The sequence below is a fragment of the Vidua chalybeata genome, chromosome 2 (genome assembly GCF_026979565.1).
Source record: "Vidua chalybeata isolate OUT-0048 chromosome 2, bVidCha1 merged haplotype, whole genome shotgun sequence".
Classification (NCBI taxonomy): Eukaryota; Metazoa; Chordata; class Aves; order Passeriformes; family Viduidae; genus Vidua; species Vidua chalybeata.
Genome location: NC_071531.1, coordinates 101,893,955 through 101,918,887, shown reverse-complemented (window position 1 = coordinate 101,918,887; position 24,933 = coordinate 101,893,955). Strand labels below are relative to the sequence as shown.

Here is a 24,933-nt window from a genome sequence, read left to right as displayed (position 1 = left end):
CATGCCATTATTGATTTACCTAAACTTGAAGGAGGAATACACACAGATTATCTGCCTGTGCTCAGAAACATGCCGGAATTATGTCTAGACTTGCAAACTTGGTTTACGGCATTGAGATGGACAGGGTGTTCTACCACTTGATTGCTACAAGTTTTAGCCTGAAGCTAAAGCATTATATTTACATTACATATGCCTCAAGAGTATGTAAGTAGCAATGCATTTTATTTAACTTTTTGCCTTAAGCTAAGTGAATTGAATCTCAAAGCAGTGAAACAGTACCCATTTAATACAAGAATATATTGTGTTTATCTGACATAATGCTCCCATGGTCTTTCAGTAAGCAAAAGACAGAGGAACCTCTGCTATGTTCTCTTCAGTAAATAAGAGCAACTTGATTGGCAGAAAACATCTTCAAATTACTTTTTAATTTCTATTTAAGAGATTTTTACCTAGACTTTTTCCCATAGCAAGCCTTTGCTAAGCTCTGTTAAGTACTCTGAATGACATTTATAAAGCAAGGCTGGCCAAGAGACAAGAACCCAATTTTGTGACAAAGTGAAGCACTCAGACATTTGTCTTCCTTCTACATTAAAAAGAAAGAAATGCTTTTGCGCATAAATAAAAAGCAGCAAAGCACTTATCTGGGAGAATGGAGTTCAAGTACCTATTCCAAATCAAATCAACTCCAATGTTAGTATCACATATGGATGGGCAAATGCTCTACGTATCAAGCAACCAGCTACTCAGAATTCTCTGAAGGTCAAGAAAAGCCTCACACCAAAACTAAAAATTCTTCTCTGAAACATGTCCCAAGTATATGCTTTGAGAAACTTCCAAGAAGCAGACACTCTTTAGTAAATGTCAAGAGGTAAGGCACACAAAACCCTTCCTAAATCCAATCCACCTCAGTTCATTGCATTCAAAGAGCAGGGTAATATTCAGTTCTGAAGGTTATAAAATTTGAACTTTGGAAAACATGTATCAATTCTGAAGCCGGAACTGAGGCAAAAGAAACCACTGCCCAGCCTGCACTGGATAATCATGATCTCAGTACATCAAGAAACTGCAATTATGTCACGACTTGTAGTCATAGTCTACATCCAAAAACCCCCTCTCTTTTTAACATTTGTGAGATTTTAAAGCCTTTGTGTCTCTCTACCATACATGCATAGTAACAGTAGTGGGGAAAAAACCACTGCACTTTCCCAGCATCACTGCAAAATCTACATTCCTATTCCTCAAGAGGAACAGAATATATCCTTCCTTCCTCCTCTTTAATTTTCAATTATCATTTAATACCTAACAGCTGCAGACTTCACTCGTCCTATTAAAAACACCTGTTCTAACAGCCTTTCTATTTTACCAAGCTCATCCAACTGACACTGTAGGAAAATAACACGTCCAATACAAAGACAACAGGCAGAATAACAAATGGTCCGGAAAACCCTACATAATTAGGAAAGCACAGGAAAGTAGCAAACTTAAAACAGCATCCAATTGTTAGCAAGGAATGAAGTGGCTTTCATGGTGCTATCAATATTTGCAATTCATAGCAAAATGTTCTGTCATCATAGAAATGCCATCTCTGAATTCCCAAGAGACAGTGGCACATGGACAAGGCACATTTAGCACAACCTTCTGAGCTCATCTCTTATGGAATCTGAAACAGAAAGGCTGAGGTTGGAAGGCACCCCTGGAAGTGCCCGTGTCCAACCCCCTCGCTCAAGAAGGGACATCTTGAGCCAGGTGCCCAGGAGCATATCCAGATGGCTTTTGAGCATCTCTAGGTCCCTGCAAACTTGTATTCAGGAAGTATAAGCACAGACACTACATAGATTCTCAATTATTTTTCTCTATTGTTATTTACAATTCGATCATGACAATAAAGCTGCACTAACAGAAACAATTAAGGGCATACAAGTTGTTCTTTAAACAATTTCTATTAATCAGAAATTACGTAACTTAAAGCAACTGCTTGCTGGCTTTGATTCCAGATAAATTTATTTTGAATTTAGAAGGTAGACAGAGGACCTACTTTTCTGTAAAAATTTCCAGTCACAACAAATTTGCTATCTTCCATGACTGTGACTACAGTTCAACTTATCACAGAGGTGAAAGGACTCCAAAGTGGATGTTTTGTGTCTGCATCAAGAATAGTAATCTCACCCTCTTCACTGAATGCACGTTTTGCTCCTATACATGCCAGCTTTTCTTTTGAAGCAGTATGTTCACATCCTTACTTATATGCTTTAAGTGATTCCCCTATCAAAAAACAATACTAAAAATAAAATAAAGCAGTTTCCTTATAGAAAAAGTTGTATTTACAGTTTTATTTAGCAGAGTTAAGGAGCAAACAATTTTAACACTGTTGTGAAAAGTGTTTTTACCCAAAATTGCCAAGATCTAATAAGTTATTGAACAGAAACACCAGGTGTAAGGCAATAATCCTGACCAGCCATTAGAGATCACCTTATCCCAAAGAGGAGAGCTGATAAAGGTGGTAGAAAATTTGAACTGATGGACTCAATTCCCAGAAATTAAGACAGATGATAAAAATAGGGTTCCACTCGAGTATATCTTTAAGATCTGCAGATGAAGGAATTTCTAAAGCACGCAAAATGTACAGACAATTCCTGTTTTCAAGGGAACATTCAGTGCTTTGAATCCAAGAATGCTATGTCCATACATAATGGTCAGTACATGACTATGGCAACACATAGATGGTAAAGATCAGAAAGAGGATTAGAATTTTTTCCATTCCACGTCATCAGGAGGATTTACTTCTACCTTCCTTTTGCCAACATCAGACCAGTTGGTGCTCAGAACTGTGCCACCAGACTCCATCTGCAATATGAGAGAGAGCTTGTTTAGTTTGCTGAGAATTCTAGAAATGTAAAAGCCACAGTTCCTACAGCAAACTTCAAAGAGTAGTGATTACACAGAAATTGTGTACCTATGAAATAAAATTAAACAGAGCCATCATTCCATCATTTCCAGCCCAGCAGTACTTTTATCACTACTGGATACAGTGAGATGCTGCTTCATTAACAAGAAGCTTTTAAAGGGTCAGTAACATTCTTTGTCTGTGATGGCTACAAATTAAACTAGATTCAAGCAATCAAGAGGAATTCGATCCTTTCACCCCCTGGCAAGTCTTCAAGCTCTACAGGAGCCTAACTTCTACTCTTTTGATAACACCGACTGAAATGAAAAGACCAGTGACAAAGCACAACCTTGGACTTACAGAGTCACATTCATCAGAGTAAAGCCCTGTAGCTTTAAGTGAGTGTAGTTGTACCAGTATCTCCAACAGAACCATGGCCAAAATTTATTCATTTACAGACCCAAAATTTTGGTAACAGAGGCTTCTCCCAACATATGCAAAGTTTAGTAAATCGTATCAGTGTGCAAAAGGTTTCTTCAGAGAAAAGAACGAAGACTTACGAATGATTTGTTCATGGCACGTTTTACTTCATCTGTACCATCTGAATAGATTTGCTGGAAGAGTTTATTTAAAGCAGCGTCTCCTTCTAACTTCTCATTTTTCTCCTCTTCTTTGATTTCAACTACCAGTTTGTCCCAGTTCCTTGTATAGTGAGACGATGATGGGTATAAGTGCTGGGTATCTGAAACCAGGAGTGTTAGTTAACTAAGCATTTTCTCATGGCTTTGAAAGCATCAGAGAACACAGACACATGTACCTGATGAATCAGAGATGATAATGGGACATGAAAATGCAAATGGACTCTTCTGAACTGATATAAGCATTGCAGAAACAAAAATAAAGGAAACTAAGAAATGCAGAAGTTTATTTTTAGGTCAAAAGAGTTATGTGATTTTGTTATCCAACACACACAAAAAAAGCTGGCCGACAGCAACACAGATAATTGATATCAAAAAGGGATACTGGCTGACAGAAAAAAACCCAAAACAGCAGCCTAGAGCCATAGAATAAGTGGAGCTAAATTTGAAAAAAATCTGAAATCAATACATCAGGAAATTCAAATTCTGTCAAAGACAGAATGTTTATCTTTAGTGAAAAACTCCAATGTGTTAGTCTCCAAGCAAAATCCAATACTTAGGAAAACAATAATTATTTAAGCAACAGATCACGTAACATAACAAGTGCTGTCCTGGGTCTGGCCAGGACAGAGTTAATTTTTTGCACTAGTGGTGAGGGGAGGGGCCTGCAGCTCTGTGGGCACGGCCAGGAAGATACTCTACACCAGGGCAGATCATTGCTGGGGTGGGAGTAAGGGACTCTGGCATCCCAGAAGAAGAGCAGGGCTTCCAGTCAAGAAAAAGGTGTGGGGAGGGAGAAGCCATCCATCCTCAGGTCATTGTTACCCGGGGTCCACTGGTGCATTTTGCATGTAAATCTCTCTTTTGTAGCCTTTTGTTATTAATGTTGTTGCTGTTACTGTTTGTTTTCTAATTTAATTGCTGTTTCTAATAAACTGTTTTTATCTCAACCCTTCACCTATTGTGCCCAATTCTCAACTCCATCACACTGCAGTGAGAAAGGGGAGGGGAAAGGCAAGGCGAGTGAGACCTCGACAGTGTCCTTTGGGAGAGTCCCAGTGGGGCACTGAATTGGGAGGTACCATTCCTAAATCACAATACACACACGTAACGTAGAGAACTGCAAAACGGGGAATCAAGCAGATATGCAGAATTAATGACAAGCATATATATACCCATAACAATTCATCAGATTAACAGAAGCTATGACTAAATTTCATACCTATGTTTCACTAATGGCTTGCGGACTATCAATTCTTGACAGTGAAACCAAGACTATTAGGCTTTTCATTGCTAATATGAAGCTGTGATTTTATAAACATATTTAATGCAAAACTATTATTAATAACTGTAACTCACTCAATACAAATAAACCATTTAACACTAAATAGTTCAGAGAACAAACCTGGTGTAAATTGTTTTAACTTAGGAGAATCTCCCTGGCCCTCCAGCTTCTCCCATCTTACAGCCTCTGGCTTCTTCATTTTTATCTCAACCTACAAAACACAAGACAAAGAACAAATTCATCCAGATGCAAACAAAGCCAAACAGCTCCAAAGTAGTTGGATCCTGTAGCCATAAGAAAATACATACATTTGGTTTTAGAAACACAGTCTCTAATATGAAACTTGTATCAGAGCCAAATTTACCTACCTTACAAGACAAAGCTACTGGAGTTCAAGTCACACATCAAACAAGCTCCCATGTGCTGTGCAGCTTTTGTATCAGACTTCTACCCTTTTGTTTAGGACCACTTAACTTTCTTTTGCTTACTATTCACTTGATTCTTTTTGTAAATTATGGCATCCCAAAGGTAATGATCAGTCCCAATGTCTCCACCCTGCCAGGGTCCAAGGTATTGCCTTTCAAGCATCCATTTCTTGGCAGTCAGCTCTAATAAGTAGCAGTTTTGAAAGACTAGAAAATCCAACTTTATCTAAGTTTACATTTCATTTACCAAAAAATTACATGTTTGATGTGTACTGCACAAACCAGAGAAACACCCTGGGACTATGCAGATCTTCCCACTGGAGAAATTCAGAAGCTGTATTCATTTGCTTCAATGAACAAACACTACTATGGAGAAAATTGTCAAGTATTCATTGACAAAACTGGCAATTAAAAATTGATGTGGTTGTAATTACCATAGGAAAAGCAAAATTAAGTGAAGTATGTCATGCCCTGTTCACAACTTCACATAATCCCTTTAGACAACCACACTGAAATGGTGTTTTTTTTTTTTTCCATAATTGACCTTCTCCTTTGCTTACAGGGTTGCAAAGCTGCAAAACAAGGACTGCCTAATGTCACTCCTATTCACTTAAGGAGATGTCTCAAAGTTCATATGATGCTATTAATTAACTGAAATCAGTGCTTGCTAAACTTCAGTGCTTCCTTTTTTGCGAACAGCTCAGCAGAAACAAGTTCTTAGTTCCACCTAAAGCCACTACAACCTGGGGACCCCTGCAGACCCAAGAACAAAAGCACCACTGTAAAAGCTAACCTTAGATTCAAACAGTAAGCTCATTGCACAGCATTATGTTGATCTGAAATTTGAACTTTACTTAATCCATTCTTCAAATCAATCACTGGTAAGCAAAAGACTGAGGTATCTTATCAAAATATAAACAATTAGCTCACTGAAGTTTCAATGCTTCCATGTTTGCAATCACAGTATTCAGCTATGAATGTTTCTTTTTATTTTTTTATCCCTCAGGAAGCTACAAATTCCCAAGATAAGTTTAAGTACTTATTTTCCATCACTAACATGTATGGAGAACAACAAAAAGTTTAAGGTAAGAGGCATAAAATGTCCTTCAAGGCAGGCAAGAGCTTCAGTAAACTTTTAAGTCCAACATCGACATGTATTTGATTTCCCACTCCCCACATCTGTTGGATTTTTCAGTATTTTCAGCCACTTTACAAGTCACAAGTTAATCATCAGAGTATCCATTTTTAAAGTAACATTACAGAACAAAAAATAAGCAAATAAAATCAAAATGGTGTTAGTCTGGATGACCAACCTACCATCCCTAAAAAAGGCCTGTATTCCAGATGAATAATACAATCTGTACGGATGCAGAGATTTCTGTTAAACTGTGCAGAAGAATTACTCTTCAGTAAACCAAAAGGAGTCAGTAAAGCTACCTCCACTGGACTCTTTCAGAAACATGTTGAAAATTGCAACCTTACAGTTCATTTCTTAGCACCTACACTCATAAATCTAATGCTCTGTTACTAGCTTAAGGAAGCAAAAAATATTTGAATATCTACATATAAGACAATTAAGTAGTTCCACAAGTGGCAGAACTAGCAGTTCCCCAATGGATTTGGATCTCCTGAGCCAAACATTTAAGTTAATTAGCTACTTACAAAAGAACTAATTAGTTACAAGTGAAACATGAGTATTAATTTAAAACCACTCTCCTCTGTTTCTTATATAAACTCTTCTCAACCTGAACCTATTATAGGAGACTATTGAGTTGTGGATTTCAGTTGAGGCTCTAATGTTAAGATTTTATAGTCTACTTATTAATGCATCTCCCAACATGTTTTAAACAGGAAAGTATTTTTTACGGACTGGACTGCAATGGTAAGACCCAACTTCAGTTAAAATAGATATGTTCTTCTGTTTATCTATTTGTGTACATTTGCCTCTGAATAGAGACTCTGACAGTCCAAGAGTGTGTGAAACAGTTCTGTTCTTTGCCTTTTCTCTTAAATTCAGCAGCAGGCATCAATTCCAGTTAGCTTCACAGGCTATTTCAGCATTTGCAATCAAAACGCTGAAATAGGTTCAAGGAAAAAATTTGGTTCAAGGAAAAAAAAACAGCATTCCACTGATGCACACAACCGTATTTTTGGCATGAAGCTGCTGAGAGTGTGCTTCTCCATCAGACATCTCTGTTAAGCAACAAACGTCAACTGTAAAAGAGGCTGAAGCTTTCTAACACCTCCCCATTCTGCAGCACAACTTTGATCTCTAATTAAAGGACAGTTCTGGGGGAAAGAAACCACATTTTACCACTTTTTCAAATGGCTCTACACTGCTGCAAGTCACTGCTTGCAAACAGCCCAAAGCACTACAAACTGAAAACTCACAGTAATTGTTCTCATTCTGTCTGTAGATGGGGGAAAACCAGAAAGCACTACCTCAAGTTTCCTTCAAGGTCATAAGCACAAGCACTAAAAGCACATAGTCATCTTCACTCTCCTAAGTCTGAGGAGAAGAAAATCCCAAGCACCACCTAGAACTCATCAGAAGACCTACAGAAACTGATCATGTTACACAAGTTTTCAGGAGAACATTGCAGAATATTCCCCTGGAATCCCAAGTACACTGACTGACAGACTGAGCAGAAGAGGGAAAAGAAAGTGAGGCTGACTGTGCATGTTTAATAACAGTAGAAATCCTTACATTATTTATACATTTGTACTTTCCTGACATATTTTCTGGACAGATACAGATTGACTAGTTTTTTCTTAAACATGTTTAGTCACGCATTTAAAATTTTTATGCCTTTTTCCTTCTATGAAGGGAGCATGATGACAGTATGCACACTGAGCCACAGAATAACTGCACCCAGGCAACTTGCAAAGAGCAAACCTGGTCCAGCCTTTACATTTTGGCTCCCTCTTCTGGAAAGAAGTAAAAAACAAGCAGCACTACTAAAGGCGCCTTCCTCCTGTGAAACGCTGAATGCAACACCGTTTTCAGCTTCCATTTGTAAGACACAAATCTCAAATTTCTACACTGCTTTTAGGAGCAGCTGTTACTTCTTGCTTGATCAGATGGCTACAGTCGGAAACCTCTGGCAGATGAGGAGTACAATCAATAACATCAATTAATCTAGTTATGATCTATCAACTGTGCTGTTAATGTACAAAATGCTATGCAGATGCAGCAGTACCTGCAAGAGAAGAGTTCATTCAGTGGTATTCAGCATTTTCTAACACAAATATTAACCTGAGACCTTAAGCCATCAGAATTAAATGCTGAACAACAAGAGGCAACTCTAAGTAACTTGCCACTAAATGTGAGCAGGAACCATAATCAACTCAAAAGTTCAGTTTCCCAGCAGTGTTATCTATTGAACAGCAACTAAATTTTCTAATTAGGCTAAAAAAAAAATAAAGGTTTCAAGTATGGCAATAACAGATACAGTCACTATTAAAGGCAGCCTGTATAATCTGTACAACAGTTGACAATTGGAGAATATAAAATACTAGAGGATGCATGAAGACAAATTTACAGTTTTTATCTCAAAACTGGACTTCATCCACACATTACGCTGTTCTTGAGCTGGCATTCAAATATTTTACATCTTCTAGTTCACAGCTTGAAGTCAAAGTCTGCAGATGACAAACACTAATTTATTTTTGCTCACACAGAAACTATTGAAACAGCTCAAAACATCTATCTATGCTACCTTTTTAACACTTGCTAGTCCTGTTTTTTTCCAAACAGACATTGTATCTCAGAGCGTGACACAGCATGGATTGATACAAAGGTATAATTTTAATTTCCTTGTTGGGAAAGAAACAATCCTTATGTTAGCAATTGTATTTTTCACCACTGTCAACACTTGCTGAAAGAACCAGTTCAGAAGTCTGTGAGTTCTGTCTGCTCTTAGCAGTCACTTTAGAATTTGTAGTTCTGCAAATACAGTTAAGGCTGTTTTCTCCTCCTGAATTTGCATCTTTACCTTCATGCCTTTGCATGTGTCAAGTGATGCTGAATTTCAAGCAGTATTGAGAAAACCCTCTACAGCTCCTCTTAGCTCCAAAATACACAGGCTTGTTCTACTCTCTGCCAGTTCTGCTGTTTCATTCTCTATCCCTTAAATTTTTTAGTTGTACAAAGTTCATGGACCCAAACTATTCACCACACAGCCTGCTCATGCATTCCATTGTTTCCTCATATATTTCCTCATATAAGTGAAAAAGAAAGGCCAGAGTCTTTGCTGCCCAGTGATGACTATGACACTAGTGGCAACATGGCTCACACATTCAAAGCAGCAGCACAAAAATAAGGCAGTATAAACAAACCAAGTTATTCTCACCTAAAATTAATAATCCGCAGGAACACATCTGTGTCTATGCCATGAAAACTCAATTTCTTTAGGATTTCATAGTAACAAGTTCATCAATTGCACTTGATAATGAGATTATGTCTTTCTCTCCAAGTCCTTACAAAAGGACTTAATGTAAATAGTACAAAATAATATGCAAATGGTTTGAGAAGTTTTAATCAGTGAGATTAATTTACTTAAAGTACTACCTGCCTATTTGCCATGCTCCTCATAAAAGCCAAGTGTATACACAAAGCCAAGAAAAGAAAACTGGATTTCTGGTAATCAAACACTAAGGCTGCATCATTCCCTTAAAGGGTTTCATATTTTTCTAAGAAAAATATTCTAAACCTGTAAAGAAGTCCTTGCATACTTAACATCGAGCTGCTTTTAATTTTTTTTTTTCTTCCAGACTCCATCTGGTGGTCAGAACAAGAATCAGCTGGGGCATGGTTTAAACTGTATTCCTTCACTATGCCCTCACAGGCAGCTTTATACTACTCCTTTCTGCAAAAAGCTGAAGCTTTTTGGCTGAAGCTCTGACTTCCATGGTTAGAACACCTTCTGTGTTTACCCCTTTTGCTTCAAAAATAGTCTTTCACAAGTATTTAGGAACAATAACATTTGAAAATAAATGCAAAATATTTACAGATCAGACACTGCCTGAACGTAACTCAGCCTTCCACCCCAGTTTTGGAACCTCAAAACTAGGCAGCAGACTATTAGAGATTATTTCAGAGATAAGCCCAGGCTAGAAATGGCAGTGTGGAAAAGACAGTCAAGTGAATTTCACAGTAGTCAGTTCATGTAGATGTTTCCTAAGAAAGTAATGGTAAACTTCAAAACAATTAAAAGTGTAACACAAGCTAGGTAAGAACATAAACAAAACAGGACCTCACAGCTACTCTTCCTGACAAGGTCTGTCCTCATTCCACTCAAATCTATACAAATACTAATGGACTACCAGAATTTCTACATACTTTGAGCCATGTAAGTTCCTACACTGTGGAGGGGATAAGTAAAGTGCACAATCACACAACCTGCCCAGGTTTCTTTGTACAGGGAGTGGAAAAACAAGACAAACTTCCTGTGGCAATCCTCTCATGCCATCCTTTAGTCCCTCTTCCATGAAGTGATGCAAGAATTATTATAGGTACCTTTCTGAGAATAGAACAGGTAAAGTGGAACATGAGTATACAAGAGAATTTCCATAAGCTCTGCAGAACCACTGCTGAAATACAAGAGAAGAATCAACAACATATTCCAGCACTGGGGATTGAGGCTTGGCTCTGTAGACAAAGTATGTCTGTCTATCCATTATGCCAACAAGAAATGCTATGCCAGACCACTGTTTCTTATTTTTCTATATTTGTAATATAAAAGAAGCAAAATGCTGAGACAAAAAGCCTTCTCTCACACCATGCCATTTTCAAGTGCCTCCAGGCATGCACTATTTCCAGGAAAGCCTGGAATACACTCTCTTGAAAAGCCAGTTAATCACATGGTTAACAGACAGTTAATCACATGGTTAACCTTCACCAGCAAGAAGCTATGAAAGGATAGAGAACAATTTCAATGAAATCTTCCAAGACTGACTTTTATTTCTTGGGCACACAAAGATAACAATGCTTCATCAGGCAAGACTGGCTCCTGAAACTTTTGTAAACGGGTGATCATGCTTTCCTAATACCTGAATTTCAATAGTAAAAATCAGTGTCTTCTTTCTCTAGCAACAAGTGAAAGAATCGTCAACATAACTCTTTCATTTGAACTTCAATAAGCACCATAATATTACTATTTCTGATATTTGCACAAGTTTAGAAAGTTTCCCCCCTTGAAGAAAAAGCATTTCTACATGAAAAGCAAGATATTATGACTGTTGCAGAGAGACAAGACAATAGAACAGAAACATCTTCAGGATTGCAACAGTGAAAGAAACTTTACATTTTAAAATGCTTACCTTTGTTGAAAGCACTTTAAATGTACTTTGCTCTGGCACTATAGAATGAAGAAGATCAAGCTTTAAGTTGAAGTCTTCACCTGATGGAAGTCTCACTGAAGCATTCATCTATTAAAAGTTGAAAACACATCTCTGGTCATCTTTAACAGCAGCTCCATTTTCAAGTAAAGGACAGTCATTTCACACAGAGATGAAGTAATTAAATTAATATCATTTCAGACCATGGCATTACACTACTGCCTTATTGGACAAGATGTTTCTAAGGTACACTAGAAAATGAACAGAAGATTGCAGTTCTTGCTACATTTACTCAAAACCCTACTATCCTGTCAGCTGGATCTTAAATCTTTAGGGATTATACAACAAATGGAGTATCAACATATTAATAATGGAACATGAAAGCAATCTGCAGCTTCTCTTCTAACATAAGCAAACTACAGAGCAAGTGCTCAGGCTATTTTAACAACCTAAAGCAGGTAATAATAACCAAGTACTTCTGGTGTTTCATGAAGTATCAAGTTAGTTGAGAATAAGAACCCAACTCTTCAACATTGTCAGCTAAATTAAATATGAAATTAATTGGTACAACATATACCTCATTAAAGGGATTACTGTATTTCCTTAAAAAATATATTTTGCTGCCATGATTTTAGTGTGCCAAAAGGAAGAAAAACCCACCCACCAATATTCAGTCTATTTCTATAACTGTCCTAGAGCAAAATATTACTAATTCATACCTATTTTGAGAATACCTTGTTTCTGCCGGGTCCTGCTGCAGATGCATGAATAGTCTAATGTTTAAATCCAGATCAGTTCTTCCCCCATCCCTCCACACAGGCAGCTGAAACCCAGATGTTCCCTTGCAGCATGCACACCTCATACTGCTTGTGTTTAAGTCCTATGGACACTGCTGTGGCAGCCAATCCCAAATCACCTCACTGGGCAGACACGCATATGCAGCACAACTGTACAGAAGAGAATCTCAGGCAGAACAGCTCCCAGCCCGTTCTTTTTGTCCTACTGCAGCATATAATGTTCACTGGCTTGAGTACTGCATCTCAGGGAATTTAGGGATGAGTACCAATAACCAATGCAAATCACCTTTCTCTCCAAAAACTGCACACTGACATCATCCTTCTGTGCATTCTTGATCATTATGGTCACTATTACTTGAGATTCTGTTTGGTACCAGTCATATCTTTAAAAAAGAAAAAAAAGAAGGAACAATTTATTGTTTCAGATCACATCGCATATAAAATTAGATCACTTTCCTAAACCATTCACTTAGTTCAGAATCTTTAATGTATCTCAAAAATGTTACCTATACCAGGCACAATGGAACAGGCTTTGAATTAAGCTAAGCACGAAAATGAGAAAATAGAAGCTGGAATGCTGATTCTATTCCGCTCTCTCCTGGTTAGGTTTAACCTCCTGAAAGTACCAGTCTGGACAAAAATTATGGCACTGAGAAACACTTCACTTGGACTGCCACATTTCAGAAGTTACCCCAAAAAAAATCTCTTACAATCATTATACTGCTTCTCCAATTCCCAAGCCAAAATGCAGATATGCCAATTACTTTAAATTTCACAGTAAAGCTAAAGTCAACTTACTTGATCTTTGGTGGCAGAGGCTGCTGCTGTGTATTCTAGTTGAAGCACATTCAAGTGGAAAGAAAGTTACATCAATGTAAGTGAAAATATACCATGAAGTAGTTTTCAAGGCACAAATCATCATCACCAATTACTCCCCTTTTCTTGATTCCAGATGGTCCCCTTCCCTGATTTATGTGTGAACGTTAACTTACAGGTGAAGTTCTTCACTGTTTAGTCATTTATGGCAGATTACAAATTAAAAAGTTTCAATTTACATTAAATGTGTTTGTCTGTAATTTGAATATATTTTATAAATAGAATTAAGTTCAACTTAAACTCATTTCTTCCTGTATAAGATGTATACTTGGAAAACATCTAGTGACTATGCTCCTGATCTATAAACCATGAAGGAAACCTGAAATAGGTCCCAGAACTCAAGTTTCAACTTTTAAACATAAAAGAGGGAGCAGAATATCCAATGCAAAGCCCTCCCCCGCTTTTTTTTATTGTCCCAAGAAGAAAAAAAAAAAAAAAACCAGAAGGAGAGGTCAATTTCAAGATTTCTTATGAAAAAAAAAAGGAAACGGAAAGTTGAGCAAGTTATAACAGAAAAAATGTCTACACAAACCACTTGCAAGCTTCTGGAAAAAAAAACAAAGTTACTTTCTAACAGATCAAATCAAGTTAGTAGTGACAACACAATTAACCACAATTGGTTAATTTGTAAATTAGGCTGCAGACCACAAGCCAGAAAGTTAAATTTTACCTCAATGAATGCACAATAATTGCCAGATTTGTTAACCATTCCTAAAAGTTTTCAGGGTTCAAATTTTGCAGCCTTGGTCTCAAAAGCACTCATGTTCAGGAAAAAAGTTAAATACTTCAGAATTGCATGCAATATGAAAGATTCTTTTAAAGCTTGAAGTGAAGCCACTGAAGCAGAAAATATACTATAGCATAACAAAAAAAGTCAAAATAGTAAAAACATTAAGGAAAACATCTTACCAAATCAGTCTGTGATGCTGGGGGAAAAAAAATAGAATGTATTTTCAGAAAAAAGACACATTGAACTTACAAGGCACAATTTTACCCTGGCTTGCTTCAGTTACTCCAGACATCCTGCATTCACTCCAGTCTCAACAGCAGAGGAGGTAGAAACACATCAGTTCTATCTCTACTATTTTGCTATCACAACACTCTACTTTTTAATCAGACTTCAACCAGCAATTTGTGCAAACCAACAACTCTAATATAAAGCATGTTCTGATTTACTGACTCAATAATCTTTCCATTACATTCCCTTGCTTACCTGAAATGGATACAGGCCTTTTTTAATGAATCCAACATCACAAGAAAAAAAAGTTTAAAAAAATCACTTTCTGGGAGTCTGCACTAGGTTTATCATCCATCCATCCCCAGGAATAGCACAAAGCTCTCATCATATTTTTATCTCATGCTAGAGAAACCCCACTGGGGAATGAGATGGAAATTTGGCAGAGAAATTCACTCACATTACCCTAAATATACTGTAGTATTTGCATCTAAACTATAGCTCAGTATCCCCTCTAAGTATTTTTTCCTAAAGTATTTCAGATCAAAGATGTTTGAAAAGAAACAAACTTTCCCTTTGCTTCTTTATAATGCACACTGACAAAAAGAAAAAAAAATTAAGCTGCAATGATGAAATCAGAGTTATTGCTTTGTTATTGTCTTTATTGGTTTGTTTGCTTTGTTTTGCTGATGTATCAGAAAATTAATAAAATTATTCAAGAAAGACAAGACAATGAATATACAAGATAAAACAAAACACTGCAAAATTTAAATATGACATTAAAGAAAAAAGTGTATTATAACCTCTTTCAGAAGAAATTATCACCCAAATTAACTCTTCGCAAAAAAAAACCATACATGCCAATCACTTACCTAATTCCTCCAAATAAAATTAAACCTAGTAAAAAATGTCTCACAAAGCAGAAATCTGTTCATCACTATACAACACAAAAGGGCTCTCCTCTGTATGGTTTTTAGTCAACACATTGACACAAACTTGTTCTACTGTCCCATTCTCCTGTGTGCAGCACAGAGAGGAGGGAAAGTCACAACAGGCAGAGGAAAAAAACGACACGAGTTATTCTGCTCTGCTCTCCTTCATTAGAATTCCCAGGCAGCCTAAGCTCTGAGTTAATTGTCAGGGCTGTCTGTCTGTAGGAAGGTATGAAAGAAAACTATGCTTACACTCACTCAGTGACTACCATGGGTAGGTCACCAGAACAGCCATTAGCACCTATGGTACTTTCCACATGGAATCAAGCAGTAAAATCTCCAAATTTCTACCTCTTTCCAACTTTATCTTCTGCAAGACTTGAAAACTTATTTTGATGTAGGCTTTAGATAGCAAGCTGACACACACTTCTACAGTTAAAATTAGTTCACAGTTGTGTATGAAAATAAGTTAAAATTAATTATGATTGTCTGATTTTTAAACAGGTACTCTCCTGGCACAGCTAATTATTACACTAAAATCCCAATATAAATCTTCCTATAAATCTGAATGAAGCATATGAGTGGGAAGGGTGTTTACTGCAAGAGAAACAAGAGATAGAAAAATATGACTTCTAAAAAAGATTTTTCTTTTAGAACAAATTATTTTGTTCTAAGTAAGAGGAAAGCAGTGAATCTTTGAAAAGCATAACACAGCTTCCAAGCACAGAGCATAACAAATCCCTCACTAAGTAAACATGTCTTTTCTTACCATTTAGTGTTTCTTCACATCTTTTAATCCAAATAGTAAAGGTATCATCTACATCTAGAAGAGATCAAACACAGTAATATTAAAACTCTTTCAAGCATTACACGTATTGCATGAAGAAAAAGTCCTCTCAGTTGCCAACTGGAACAAATCCATCCCAAACTTGTATCAATTTACTAAAAAAGGTGTTATTTCCTATAACCTTCTTGTAAGCTCTGTCATCTCACTTAGGCTTTAAGTATTTTTGTACAACTCCACTATGTGCTATATTTCATTAAATTCTAATTAATCTGTAGGAGACTAGATTTTGTCTGACAGAAATATGCTATTGCTTTCCAGTCTGTTCAACTCCTGTGTAGCTGTTTAGAAAGCAAGAAGTACAGTTTTAGACATTTTTCCATTTTTCTTTAGATTACTTTTTCAAACAGTCACACGCTTCCTCTCCAGAGAAATGTCAGGAGAGATGGTTTGTTGTGTGGACAACCCAAAGTTGTGCAGCTTTTGACAAACATCTCTCGGAAGCAAATCTCCCAGATAAAAATTAATCCACTGGAAAATAGCTAAAAAGATGATAGTATAGCAAGAGAGCAACCACCTTATTTCAACAATATTCCCAAAAAAATCTTCCACCGTGAAGAAAGTAAAAAAGTAGCAACAATACTGACCAACTACTACGAATAGCTGAACTTTCTCATTTTATAAGTGAATTCACATTGTTAACTATGAGGCAAAGGACATGAAGAAGCTTGACCAAAGTTCCCAGCAGACACACACGTAACACCAAGTCTGACTCCACTGCAGCTATACAATGCACCCCAACCCTCCAAATAGAAAAGGAACATCAATTCTGAGGCACACCTTAGGTCATAAAATTGCTACCCCACTCCCCAAACCACTTCATCTCCACTTTTCTTCTGCCACATGACCAGATATCTTACGAGTTATCTAAAATTTTTACCAAAAGAATGGGCAATCCCTGAAGCACCCTGCCCAAAGAGACTGTGGAATCTTCAGTCTTGGAGATACTTGGAAAACAATAGTCAAAAGTTCCAAGCAAACACATGCAAGTTCAAAATTAAAATTTACTTTTGGTCAGAGCACAGAATTATATGAATTCCAGAGCTCCCCTGAAACCTAAATTAATCAATATTTTCAAAACTTCGCACTGCAACCTAAAAAGACTTCCAAGCTTTGCAGTCTAAGCAAAATCTCCACTGATCCAGCCTCCCTCAGCAGGTGAGAAATTCTCTTTTTAACCATGGCCTATGGCTAGATTGCTATGCAATACAAACCTAAAAAGAAGTTGACTTCCCTATTTTTATAGAAGATCACATTCTTTCCCTGCATCCTGGTACATTTTATAATTTGAGGCAAATTAATTTTGTTCTCTAAAATTGTATTATCCTCCCAAATAACTTATTTCTACTAAAAACTGTAGTTCAGAAAACCTTCCTGGGTCTTCACTGACTAAAATCTACTAACTCTTAGAATACAAGAAAGTAAGAAGTTTCTTTAAAAATTTGCCAGATTCCAGCTTTACTAAATTAATTCAGTGGTCACAGCAAAAAAACCCAAAGAATTAGAGAATAATTGTCCTAAATCCACATAGCATACTGAAGAGTACCAGATTACATTCGTTCTTCAGCTAAGGCAATAGGAACTGTAAAAATCTGCATGCATCGCATGGTTGAATGAAAGGAGTATTGCTTTCTAATGTTATTTCATAAAATAAAGAAACATTGTACATTCCACACCTCATCACAATAAGTCCTACTTTGATATCCTTGTATGTGGATAATGGGAAGGCTGCTGTGGTACCCTGGGCCTTTCAGTCCTACCAGTGATGAGCACAAGTAGGAAGCTCATCCGTATCAGCATTCCAGATTGAGATTTAAAACAACCCTTACATTAGCAAAGAACAGACACGTGTATTAATCTACTTCTGCCCACTCGTGTGGCAAAGAAACCAGCTTTGCCAGCAAAGAATTCCCCACCACAGCAGTTCTTCCCAAGGCAGCAACAGCTGAAGTCTCTCATCACCTGCTTCGCATATGTCGCAAATTTTCTCTCTGTGCTTTGTTCATTTTGCATTACCTGCATTTAACTGGAAGTTAATTGTGTTGCAAAAATGCCTATGCTCACAATTGTTTTCACCTGGGATCCAGGAAACATTCCATAAAGGTAAACTCTGTTACTGACACAAACTTGCCAGCAAATTAGGTAATATATGAAAGAGAATCAACTAAGTCTGTAATTTTAAAAAAGCCTCCAGGAGACTCCACATCTCACAGCAGGCTACAGAATTTTGTAATGACATAGAGGAAGTGCAGCAGAAAGTATCTCCAGATAAGAGAGTAATCAGGAAGCGCTAGGAAGCTTCAGAAACTCTTCAACTGAGTAAGCAGCAAAACAACAGCAAATTAAATTCAAACAGGTAGAAATGAAGCAATTCAACACAGGAAAATGTGTTGTATTTCAGGGATTCTGAATTAGCAAAGAGGACCCTCGTATTCACTGACTTATCTAAAACGATATCTGCAGCCCTGTGTTGTACTCTACAACATCAATAGAATGTGAGGTTATCCATGCACATGAAAAACCTCAAACTGATACTGGCTGCCTGGGGTGGGGCAAGAGTATGAAAAATAAAGATTAGACATTCAATTAAATTCAGCAGTGATGAGCTTGGAGATGTACAAAAAGTTACCTACCAAGTAAGGAAAGCAACACACGTCAGTGGAAGGAATCTCTTCCTTTAATGGAAAGTTCCAAAATAGAGAACTCAACTAGAACGCAAAGACAAACCTGTCTCTCTACTGTAAAATTAATGGAGACCACCTAGTTATCCAAACTACCAATATAGAAAGAGCTTCATGAAACTTCTTATTTTCAACCCCTGTTCCAGGGCAGCCTAAACTGACAGCTGTGAGTTGCTGCAATTTCACAACATCTCCCTTCTACCACTGGCCCAACACTGCTCTGCCACTTCACTTTAGATGGCTTCAGCACTCAGACCCTTTGTTGGGGCCATTTAAACACATTCATCCAGGAAGAAAGACTTTAAAAAGACTAGCTTTCTGCAGACTTAATGCACTGAAAGAAGAGGCTAAACAAGCACAATAGTAATAAGAAGTATGATCACTTAGAATTAAGCATAAGCTTACACTTCCATGAAACTCCACTTTTAAATCAGAGGATTAGATAATTTATTTGGGAGATGCAAAGTAATTATATTTTTGCTAAGCCTAGATGTCCCAGCCACTACTATTACAGATAAGACAACAAACTGAACAGATCTAAGACCATGACAATTCTTATTAGATTAGCACACTTTGGTCTGCATAAACTTTCAAGGTGCTTTTTTTTACCATCATTTCTTGCTGTTTGGAAGAGAGGATGAAGTTTTATTTATAATGGGGGATAGAAGAGAAGAGAAAAGGGTCACAACCATCTTGCAATGGCTTTGTTTTGTGCTTTCTGATGTGTTCTACCAAAGCTTTCTGTTTTTAACTACTCCTTTCGTGCTTATTGAATAAAGTCAGGTTTTAAAAAAGTTCTAAGTGTTCCCATACTAAAAAGTACCCAAGTCCAGCCAGAAAGCCAATACACTGTAAGACGAAAAGACAGATATAATAAATATGGTTCTGTAATTAAGTGGTATGTAATGTAAGGTAAACTTTACAGGTAAACAGGTAAACTGTAAGGTATGTAATGTAAGGTAACTTTGTCAGTTTGAATACCCACCAAGTTGCACATTCTTTCTAAACACTGATCAAACCGTTTAAGAAGAAATTCCAGCTACATGTAAAGAGCCTGATTTATTAAAAAATATTTCTATGACACTTAACACTACAATATTGCTACTATTTATCTTCAAGACCCCCAGGAAGCAGGAAAACATTTATAAAGAAAAAAATAAATCAGCTACTAATTGCTAAGAACTTTGATACACATTTTTAAACAGTTTAACACTTTCATGCAGTGACTGCTGAAAGGTTCTCAAAAGTCAGCTGATGTTAGGGACCCAAGAGATCAGCCTTAAAAAAACCAACTTTGGTCTCCATTTTAATCTAACACATTACCCATTATTTTAACATAAGGAATACACACAAGAAACTTTAATACTTACTGTCCAGCCTCTGTCCCTCTCTGAAAGACTCTAAAGCAGATGCATAGTTTTTGATATGATATTCACCTAACCTGACACAAATAAAGAGAAATACAAGAAAACAGAGATTACTTTTCAGTGTAGTCCACATTCCATAGATAACACGCTGTATTGGTTAAAATGACGTGTAAGAATTTAAATTAACCAAAAGGTGTGTTTTTGAAATGCCAAGGGCATTACAATAATCACCCCAAACTAAATGGCTTTGTTACAAATGGGTTGCAAGCAGCATGGCTTTAAATTTATTCATTCTCAATGTTGTAAAAAGTGTGCACAGAACCATAATCCAAACTCTAGTATTGACCTAGAGATTACCACAATATTCCCAAAGTACCATAAATGATACATACCCTTTTCTAAGGAGTGCTACAGCATTATTTGGGTTGAGTTCTAGAGACTTTTTTGCATCTGCAACTGCATCTGTTGAAAGTCAGTTTAAAGTTGAGAAACATAATGTTATAAAAAGCAGTGAACTGTTAAGTCTTTAAGTAGTGAAATTTTTCTAGGATGAACTATGTTATCTTTCTTAGCTTGCACACAAATCACACTGTCTGAATTAAGTCTAGCTGTAAGTGCTACACATGAATCCCTCACAGAGCTGCAGAGCTGTTATGTAAGATGTAGCATGACTTTCATTTAGCAAAATACTCTGCTTAGATCTGAAGTGTGAATCTGTTTGCTTGGTTTTTACTGGAAAGGAAAAATAAACCAGATCTTATTCAATCTTTTTCCCAGGCATTGTTCACTTATCACATTCCTACCACGACAGGATTCAGTTTCTACCAAGAACACAACTATGGAAGACATGATGCAAAAATCTCAAAATCTGCCTAAGAAGTCTACTTATAAAAAGCTGCCAATATAATACTAGACTGGAATCAAAGAGAAAGCTGGGACTCTAGAAAACCCATTTCACTGAAAGTTTTGCTGTAACAAAACAATCTAAGAAAATGACAAGATTATGTACAAACACCAAAACCAGCATATTAAGTTACAGATAACACACTCTCTCATTACTGTATTTGGCTTCAGATTGAAGACATCTCCTGTAAAACATGTGTTATGATACATTTGTAAAAGGATTCTTAGACTGAAGATGTTACCAGCATATTTCTGTAGCAGAATATGAGCATAAGCTCGTTGACAATAACATTCAGCATCATCTGGATTCTTTTCCAAAGCTGTTGTCAGTTCCTGTAAACACACATTTAAAAAAATGAAATAGTACTTCAGAAATCCTCATAAAAACACAGTATCAAACTCTGTCAACTAAGAGACATTTCAGAAGACAAAACCCTAACTGGCATTTCTGTTTACCTGTTGCTTAGCTCTCTAGCACAAAGCTAAACATCAGAGCCTGAAGTACAAGGAACCTGCCAATTATACCAAATTCAAGAGACTGTTTCTTACTGTGAAGGAAATGGGATTTCAAATGCTCTAAACATGAAGTCTAACAGATGATCCTCTCTGTTCCAAAAACCTTCCTACAATTCTCAGCATACTTATACACAGATCTGCTGGATTTGAGAGAGCAGTGCAGTACTAGGAATTTGGAAGTCAATGCACAGTGTGTCAGAACAGTTGTGTGGAGATAAGATGCTATGAAATACCACGTAACACATATTACAGTGCATAAGAGATTGTTTCAATTTATGCTGAGCACAAAAGCAGAAGAACGAAAGATTTATGGAGCACAGGGTTCAGAGGAGGTATTATTGAACAATGGAAATAAGCATAAAGTAGTCCTTTGTTAAGGGAATCACAGGATATATGGACTGAAATAGTAACACACTGCTCTCTCTGAGAAAAGTTCATGGGTTTGCCCACAGAATAAAATCACAGCAACTTGAAGCACACAGCTGGAAAGAGCATCTCCAATTCTCTCCTCACTGGTGAGAGAAGTTCTTCCCTTTGCTAGAAGCCAGTCTTCCAAAATCAACTACAGTACATTGCTGTAGTACAGTAATTCTGTTTGCTAAGCTGACTTCTACTCAGACTTCCACCTGGAATCTAGCAAGCATGAACATAGCTAAGATAGAAGCTTTAAACCTGCAGAAATATTTGTACAGAACAACTGCCAAAACTCTATACCACCAAGACAGAGAAAAAAGAAGGGAAGGAGGACTTGCCTTAGCTCTAATTCAGACCAGTGTCTTTTTCTAACAGATGTCACATTAAGTGTTTATGCCACCTAGGACTTATGTGGCCAGAACAGCTTCTTCTAGCAGTGGCACGAGTTCTAACTATGCAAGATACACACACCTCTGTAGAGGTACAGCACATAAATCTAAATCCTTGGGGGTCTCTGAAGAAAGGGGTAGGCAGTAGGCAGCAGTAACTCGATCCACTTGTACCGATGCCTTCCTGAGATTTAAAGTCATTCAAAAGCAGCTGTCATTATGGAAATACTCATGGCTACAGGTATTCCACATGGCAGGGATGTGAGGCAATGCACATATTCAAATTGGTTCATATTATGCAGAGGTGAAGCACTTCTGACATTCGAAACCAAGCAGGGTCTGACTCTGACACTGAACATCACAAGCACATTCAGGTGCAGAGGCACTGCTTTGACAGATCACCTCTCCCCCCAAACATTATTTCCTGTGATTTATGCTGATGATGGATGCACTGATTAGAGTCAGCAACACATAAATGGATCCTCCTACAAAACTAAACCTCACCCCAGGAAAGCAAAGCAAAGCCAGGCATTTTCAACAGTGTAAAACTTCTCTCTTTGTGTGCTTTTTATCAGTAAATTACCACATCTCATCCAGGCACACACAGAGCAAGTAACTCCTGTAAGCTATTTGAGAAGCCAAGTAATGCTGGACTAGCACTGGGAACTCCAGACTATGGACATCAGCAACAGTTACTTAGAACAAGCTTAGACTTTGTCCTCACACACAAGTATGTGCTTTCTGCATATTTTGACTCTAAAGGCCCTTACCATGTGACCAAATTGCAGATCTGCTTGCAAATACACTGGAAAATTCGGTAAAGAGTTTGCATGAATTAAAGGTACCTTCTGTCTCCACATAGTAGCTTATATTTTCAACTTAAAATGAGAAGTCATTCCTGAGTTCACAGCTTTGTCATTCAGACAGTATTAGAAGATAGATTATGATCTTTCAATTTCATCAGATCCAAGTGCAGCAAGCCAAAGCACAATCTCCAGGAATTAAAGCAATCAAGAATCCCAAGGACACAGTGCAGAAATGCCAGGCCAACTGGACAGAAGCCCAGCCAGGTACGAAAGCATTACACAGCACCACTTCTAGAGAATCATCCCCAGATGAAAAATATTAAGCACATGAACACAGAGATCACACAAAAGACCATGCAAGCACAGTGTAGCACCTGGAGACCTTCTAAGTCAGGAAAATGCTACTCTGAGCTGTGGCACTTCCCAGTTCAGAGACCACCAAGCACAGTCTGCCTACTCAATCCATGGATTTGAAAACAAGGCCTAACAACTGACAGCAGTGTTACTGTGTCAGGTATTAAATAATGCCTATAGAATGTGTTACATAATGTTCTGAAGCACTGAATGCACAAAGAACTGAAATATAAGCTAGAAAAGCAATACAACTATGTTAATCCAGGAAAAAAAATATAAAAATACATTCTGACAGTATTCCTTAATACTTCTGAAGACCTTCTGGTGTCAGGGATTCTTGGTTTGCTTCCTGGTGGTTTTTTTTTAACTACAAAATGTGAAACTCACACTTTTTTTAGATCTTGAATCAGTTTTGTTATGCCATACAGATTTGGCTATTCCAAACTGGTTTTTAAATGTAATTTATCTTTTGATAAACTTCTACAAGTTACAGCCTAAACCCCGAAGAACTGAAAAATTTAGCTTCACCATTTTCTTTGTGGAAAGATAATTTAGTATCATTTAATGGTTCTACCACCCACTGTCTTCAAGCAGTACTAACCATTTACATCCTCTCCCCTCCCAAACAGTTAAATAGAAATACTTCGCCACCCTCCAGTTCTGTCTTCTCATCAACCATCTGTTTTAAGTAAAAATTACCTTAGAAAATACATTAAAACATATTAAGTGATGAAGACACAGAACAGGCCAGGTTGGAAGGGACCTCAAAGGATCATCTCATCTAACCTTTCATGGGAAAGCCTGCCTAGATGAGAGTATCTAGCAACCTGCCCATTCGAGTCTTGAAAACCTCCAGGGATGGGGACTCTACCACGTCCGCGGGGAGGGTGTTTCAGTGAGTGATCGTTCTCACTACATAAAAATTATTTTCTATGGAGATGAAAGGAAGATCAGTCGTGGTGCCCACAAAATATAGGGCGTGGAAAAAAACAGACCAGGGCAGAATAAAAACTAAGATGAAATACTTCTCTTCAATAAGCTTGGGGGTTTTATACTCCAAAATCTTAATGGATTTAGTTGTGTGAACTACCATCTACCTACACGGAAGAGAAAGTTGGTTTGTTTTGCTTCCCCCCCCCCAAACCCTTTTCTGCCACACAGGCAGAACGAGTACCGTGCCAGGTCTGCGCCGGGCTCCCCTGCGGCCCGACCTCACCTGAGCCAGGCTCCCGGGGACCCCCGCCCGCCCCCGGCCCGGCCCTCACCTGCGCCGCCGCCCCCGGGTCCCGGTCGACGTCCGCGTCCGAGAACCTGCCAAGGAAACACAACGCCGTCAGCGGGCGGGCGGGCGGCGGGGCCGCGGGGGAGGCAGGGCCGGGGAGGGCGCTCACCGCGGCGGGGCCGCTCCCGATGCCGCTCCCGCCTCCTCCTCCATGCCGCCCGTCGCCCCCAGGAAACTTCTGGAGCCGCCGAGGCGCCCGCGCCGCACGCACCGCGCAAGGCCGCGCCGCGCGAGGGCTGCCGGGAG

The 24,933-nt window shown here is 37.9% G+C and overlaps 1 protein-coding gene across 1 annotated transcript; it reads right to left on the bottom strand.

The window, feature by feature from the left end:
• Window positions 1-2,315: 2,315 nt before the first annotated feature.
• SUGT1 (SGT1 homolog, MIS12 kinetochore complex assembly cochaperone) lies at window positions 2,316-24,933 on the bottom strand. Its single transcript, XM_053936709.1, has 13 exons — window positions 24,797-24,933; window positions 24,671-24,716; window positions 21,169-21,259; window positions 20,416-20,485; window positions 20,027-20,097; window positions 15,901-15,954; window positions 14,154-14,170; window positions 13,167-13,201; window positions 12,655-12,751; window positions 11,554-11,661; window positions 4,928-5,018; window positions 3,445-3,626; window positions 2,316-2,844 (listed from the first exon to the last, which is right to left on the bottom strand). The coding sequence occupies exons 1-13, from the start codon at window positions 24,838-24,840 to the stop codon at window positions 2,743-2,745; spliced, it is 1,008 nt and encodes a 335-aa protein (XP_053792684.1). The 5' UTR covers window positions 24,841-24,933; the 3' UTR covers window positions 2,316-2,742.

Excerpts from the sequence above, each read along its gene's own strand:
- SUGT1 (XM_053936709.1), bottom strand. The coding sequence starts at position 24,840 with ATGGAGGAGGAGGCGGGAGCGGCATCGGGAGCGGCCCCGCCGCG. Across the intron at positions 21,260-24,670 it reads ACCCGGGGGCGGCGGCGCAG|GAACTGACAACAGCTTTGGA; the intron begins GTGAGGGCCGGG and ends GTGTGTTTACAG. Across the intron at positions 15,955-20,026 it reads AGAGGGACAGAGGCTGGACA|ATGTAGATGATACCTTTACT; the intron begins GTAAGTATTAAA and ends GATCTCTTCTAG.